We start from the raw sequence: 6,095 nt of genomic DNA, 5'->3' as shown, positions 1-6,095 counted from the left end.
TCTGCCTGCCAATGCAAGGCATATGGTTCTAGCCCTGGTCTGGGAAAATTCCACATGCCGTGGAACAACTAAGCCGTTGTGCCACAACTACTGAGCCTGCACTCTAGAGCCCCTGAGCCACAACTACTGAAGCCCACACGCCTAGAACCCATGCTCCACAACAAGAGAAGCCACTGCAATGAGAAGCCTGCACACTGCAACAAAGAGCATCCCCCGCTCTCTGCAACTAGAGAAAGCCCATGCGCAGCAACGAAGACTCATCACAGCCAAAATAAAGAAAATAAATAAATTAATTAATTTAAAACATACTATTAGGGTGAATGGGTTTAAAATGTACATAATCATTCTTGCTAGTTTGTCTCATTCTTTCCTTTCACTTCAAACCTGATGAATCTTCTTCCTATTGTCTGTGTGTTTTCCCTTTTTCTTCTCTAAGTGTGTGTGTGTGTGCGTGCGTTCTGAAGGGCAGAGTGCCCTTCTTGAGTGGGGCCATATGCTTGGGCTTTGTGATTCCTTTATCTCCCCTCATTTTTTCTAGTACACTTTCAGATGTACATGTTAGATTATATATATCTCGAGTTATTGGACAGTAGCAACGACCGCACAGTCCATGATTTATATGAGTTAGAGTGTGTATTGGGGCGTGTTAAAGTTGCTGGTGATCATGCAATGACCTTGGCATGCCCTAGGAAAGGAAACTGAGGCATAAAAGTGTTAAGTAACTCTCCCAAGAGGTCATAAAGGTAAGATGTGCCAGGATACAGTCCCTTAACAACTTTGCCGTATTGCTTCTCAATACTAACAGGATGTTCTATGTGCTGGAGAGCTACTCTTAGAAGAAGGAGAAGGAAGACAAGGAGTCCTGGCTGGGTCCTGACATTCTCACCCAGCTGAACTGAGCAATTGCCTATCTGTTTTCTTTTTGAGATAGAGTTCCTCTGGGTATCGATGATCAAAGATGCATATAGATATATTGTTTTGTATTGAGGGTATTGACTTTTGAAATGGAATCTAGGATGGTTCAGACTTACATCCTAGATAAATGCTCCCCCACTGATCACTCATTGCCCCTTGGGTTGTTGCAGGGGCAGAGTGATAACCACGTGACTAAACATCTTTGGACAGAGAATCAAAAACCCCGTTGGAGGTGATTGTTGTTTGTAGCTGTTTGTTCCCTCTTGTTTGTTCAGCTGTGCCTGCCTCGTCACTGATCCACCTCATAAAGCAAGCACCTCTAGAGTGCAGAGTGGTCTCTATAGGTCACAGGTTTGGCAACATAAAGTCCTGTGTTCAAATTCTAGCTCTGCTTCTTACTAGATGTGTGTGTGTGAGATTGGGAAAGTTTCTTAATAATAATAGCTCCTATTTGATTAGCGCCTAGAAAGTGTTAGACTATGTTCTAGGGACCTGACACTAATCCCCACAGTGTCACTGCGAGGAGCTGGTCATGAAACTCATTCTACAGATGTGAAAGCTGAAGCACAGAGTATGTCATCTGCCCAAGTTTACTTGGCAAATAGGTGTCAGAGCCAAGATGCAAGTCCAGCACTGTGACTCTGAGGTCTTAATGAATCTGTTTATCTTACCTATAAGTTAGGAATGACAAGACTTGTTTCCAAAGCATTTTTAAATGAGATTATGTATGTAAAGTAGCTACTGTAGTGAGCAGAGCATAGTAGATGGATTCTGGATATCAAGGGCATTGCTTCTCTTGAGGGTCTGAAGTACATCTGTTATTAGAAGCTCATCTCCAGTGACTTAGAACATTCCAGAATTTTCTTGGTTTGTGAAGTAGTCAGCCATTTATTTAACACATATTTGCTGAATGACAACCACATGTCAAGCATGAAGTCCCAGCTGATACAAAGTCTGATAGAGAAATGGGCAGCATTCTGTGAGCTTCTGGGACTCAATACCCAGTGAGGAGTGTTCCCCCAACTGACCTAAACATAAGAATCACTTGGGATGCTTGCTAAAAATACAGCAATAACCTCTTCATCCTAATGTAATAGAAGTAGCTAGGGGAGCCTGGGGATCTGTATTTCCAAAGTGTCATCAGGAATTTTTTTGATCAGATAAGTTGGGAAACACTAGACTCTAAACCCAATGTCTTTTCTACCTTGATTGCAATCGACATTATCTGTATCTTTAAAAAAAATATCCCAATCTGGACTCCACTTGAGATTTATTTAAACAGTTGATTTTTTTAAATCCTCAGAGACAAGCAGGTCTGAAAATCACTGCTCCAACAGAATATCTCAACTCTTAGAACTTGAATACAGACAAGGAGCCCCAGTCCCATAACTCCTCCATGTGGAAGGAGGTACAGGTGGGCGCTAATTTACCTGGGCACGTGTCGATGTTGATGTAACTAGATGTCCATAGATGTGAGTGTTTGGCCTGAGGATATTGGGAGCCTTGGTAAGCAATTAAGAACTGTCCGAGGAAGGCTAAGTACTTCCACATACCCTGAGCCCACACCTTCCCTCAGGGAATCATCAAAGGACAGGCTCAGGCTGGCTTGGCTGTGCTGCTCCTGGAACCAGTGGCCTGGAGCCAGGGGATGGTCCTGTGTCACCTGCCTGGACACCGTCATACTCATGGCACGGAGATGTTTTGATGATATAGGGGAAGCAAAACTTTACCTCTCCCCATTTTAAGTTTTTAGCTAGGACTCTTTAAAAAAAAAGATTAACAAGAGAAAATCAGTTTATTAATGCATGCAGCACACGTCACTCTAAAACAAAGAGTAACTAAAAGCCATGGTCCAAGACTGTGGCTTATATAACATCTTCAACAAAAAATGATACATTTGTAGAGAAATGACAGGACCAAAGAAAGCAATTTTAGGCTTCCAAGGGCAGTAAACTGTGGGAAGGTAAATAAATGGGTGGGAAGTATTGGAGGAAGGTTGGTTTGCAGATTCCTCTGGTGCGATCTCTGTTCTCATGAGATTCTGTCTCTAGTAAAAGAATTTATATCCTGCTTTTAGGACAAAAGGGGGGAATTTTTCTGTGTTTGCTGTTTCTTAATTGCCTTCAGCTAAAAATAATTTTTATGTCAAAGAGTCATATTTAAGGTTACATATTCTGATTTCCTTCAGTGGATTAGAGGTCCATGCTTCCCACCTCCAAGAAGCTTCTGGGAGGGCCAAATTATAAACTTTGGAGTCCCAAAGTACTAAAAACTATAGCTTTCTGCCTTCCTCCCTCACCTGCCCATTCAAAATGGATCTTTATTTTTCAAAATCACCTAAAATGCACAGTTGTATCTTCTTTTCAGATTTTCTGGTTATACAGGCTGAAGTTGTTCATGAAGTCTGACCCTTCATTTATTCATTCTCTCATTTTCTGGGCTTTGCCTGGAACACATGGATCTTACATATTAGGAGATCAGTAGATCTCATGGGAGAAGAGAAGGTGGGGTAGGGAACAAGACTCACAAAAAAATTGCAAAAGCCTGCCTCCCCCAATTCATGGATCCATCTAATTTTAGGTCAGGAAAAAGGCATACAGCCCAACTTTTCATTTTACGGACAAAGGACTGAGGTGAAGGGACTTGCTCGAGATGATAGATCTATTTAGCGGCAGAGCTGAAACTAGAGCTCACATCTCTTCTTTCCTGGTTCAGAGTGCTCGCCAGGCTGGGAAAGAGACAATTTACAATTAGCATGGATTCCTGAGCCAGTAAAGAGACTTCCATACGGACACTCTCTAAGCAGAGGAGTGTCCTTAGGCTAATGTTTTGGAGCAACATTCCCCAGATGTACACAATGATAATAAGACCAATAAGACCAGTCATTTATTGAGCATATACTATATCTAGCCAATTTATAGGCAGAATGGAAAACTGTTCTCATGCTAGAACCTGCTAAATATTAGATGGGTGAGTGAATGAATTAATGTGAGTTAATTAATAAATGAATGGACAATAAATAAAGAAATGCATGAAAAATTCATTTGCACATGTTCATAGAAGGGCTTTGTCGTACTCATGTCATTTATATATGTTTTGTCTGCTTTTTCAGAATGACAACTTCCAACAGGCAAAAACCACATCATCAAGTAGACTGGGGGTTTCTAATTGTAGGACCAAAATTTTCCACCATTTGTCTTTCCTTAAATACAATTAGCTGGCAAGAGTCTCCCAAACTCTTGCCAACTAGTCCCTGGGCTTTCTCTCCCCATCCTTTACCCGAGATGTGTCAGGATCTGACATCCTTCATTATTTACTAGAGAGCAACTATGCCCCTGAGGATGCACTGATGAGCATGTGTGTACTCACATACTCACTTCCCCCAAATATCCCCTCTGAACCAATGAATGCATTGCAGACTGGGGCCAGGACACAGACAATGACATGAAGCACAGATTTATTAGAGGAAGAAATAGGAGGGAAGCTCAGGATGGGGAGGTGGGGTAGAGAATGAAGCAGAACCTGTGCTTTAGCCTCTGGTGTCCCCATGAGTCAAGATGGAAGACCAGAAGAAGCCCAGATTATTTTCTTGCTTTGGGACATGGATGGGGCCATAGCTGTGGCCAAACTGGAGGCTGGAGAGGCTGAGGTCTCACTCATGTTCACCTAGGATAGCAAAAGAGTGGGGTAGAGAAGAAGACTGGGAGCAAGAGGGTGTGTGGGATAAGTGGCTCAGTGGGAAGAAATCCTGACAATGCTTCATTGGACCCTGGGTAAGAGGATGTGGGAGAGGAGAGCAAATCCTGGAGCTGGGGGTGGAGGGAGGAGAAGCAGGAGGAAAATAAAGCTGCATCTGGTAGCCTGGATGGCAGGCAGGTGTATCTTGGTCCATCCTTACTTCTGTTTACTCTTGGCAGCTTGCTGGGCTGAGGAACACTTCTGCTGGGCTGGTATGGGTGTGCCCTTGGGTGGGCATTGTTTCTTGGCCTGAGGAGCATACGGATCCCTGGTTTTGGGTACACATGTCTCCTGACATTTGACAGGAGGTGGCTGACAGAGCTGCTTCACCTGCTGCTGCTGGGCCATCTGAGGTGGGCACTGCTGCTGTTGCTGCTGCTGCTGCTACTGCTGCCTGGAAGACATTGCTTCAGGAACAGGTGAGCCTGGAAGAAACCCAGGCAAGGCCACAATGAGACCAGATCCCTGCATCTTTTCTCCCTTCTGACTAAAGAGTGTTTTCTCCACCAGCCGAGGGTGTGGTAAGTGATTAATAGCTTTCAAGTTGACTAATGGATTGACTCACACACACCCATTGCAATCTTCCTCTCTTTCTTCCTTTGTTTTTGCTGTCCTGATTTCCTATCTTCCTTCATCTTCCTGTAGACTCCTGACCCAATTGAATACATAATTTATTTCTTAGATTTAACAGGAAATAAGTTGGGGTGCTAAGCTGAGGATTAAAAGGTGGCCCAGATATTTTACTAGATCAAGACATGAGATCTTCGTCGATGGGTTGGCAATGCCAACTGTCTACCTTGGGAAGTTCAGACAATGATTGTGGGTAAGGATGGACAGGCATGAGGAAGAGGGCAGGAGCAGATTCTGTCTTAGAGGGAAGAATCATAGTGTGTAAGTGATGGGGCTGGAGTAAACCTGTTCTGGAAACTCAGAGGCCTGAATTCTAATCCTGGCTCTAACCCTCACTTACTTTCGGATGCAAAGGCAAGTCATTTAATGTATTTGAGGGATAGTTGTTCTAGCCCTCCATGGAAAATGGGGGAATTGAAGACCAAAGAGATCACTGGAGGTAAGGGATTATAGGAGGATGTTTCACCAAGAGGAAAGAGCATTGGCCAAAAAGGCATAGGTGTGGGTTCTAGATCCAACACTGCCACTCACTGGCCAGGCTCATCTCTGGGAAATCTGCCTCTTCTGGACCTCCATGCCTTTGTTTGGAGGATACTGATCTGGAAGGTCTCTGAAGTCTTCCCAGCTCTGACATGCATCCCTGGTTTTCTTTGTAGGCGCATTCCTGATCTTCTAAGCTCATGCCTATAAATGGGAAGTATAGTTCCCAGGTGGCAATCATGATAGAGAGGCATGGGAGCTGCATAGCATAAAATACAATATTCAATATACCAGTTTCTGTAAATCTAAAAGCAAAGTTTGAGAGAGCTTGC

At 43.5% G+C, this 6,095-nt stretch overlaps 1 protein-coding gene across 1 annotated transcript; it reads right to left on the bottom strand.

The window, feature by feature from the left end:
* Positions 1 to 4,809: 4,809 nt before the first annotated feature.
* SPRR4 (small proline rich protein 4) lies at positions 4,810 to 5,058 on the bottom strand. The gene is given in 1 exon segment (XM_065884290.1): positions 4,810 to 5,058. A coding segment is annotated over 1 exon segment (249 nt).
* Between the last annotated feature and the right edge of the window lie 1,037 nt (positions 5,059 to 6,095).

This window comes from Phocoena phocoena, chromosome 1 (genome assembly GCF_963924675.1).
Source record: "Phocoena phocoena chromosome 1, mPhoPho1.1, whole genome shotgun sequence".
In the NCBI taxonomy this organism is placed as follows: domain Eukaryota; kingdom Metazoa; phylum Chordata; class Mammalia; order Artiodactyla; family Phocoenidae; genus Phocoena; species Phocoena phocoena.
The sequence above is the reverse complement of the archived record's forward strand: the minus strand, read 5'-3'. Positions and strand labels throughout refer to the sequence as shown.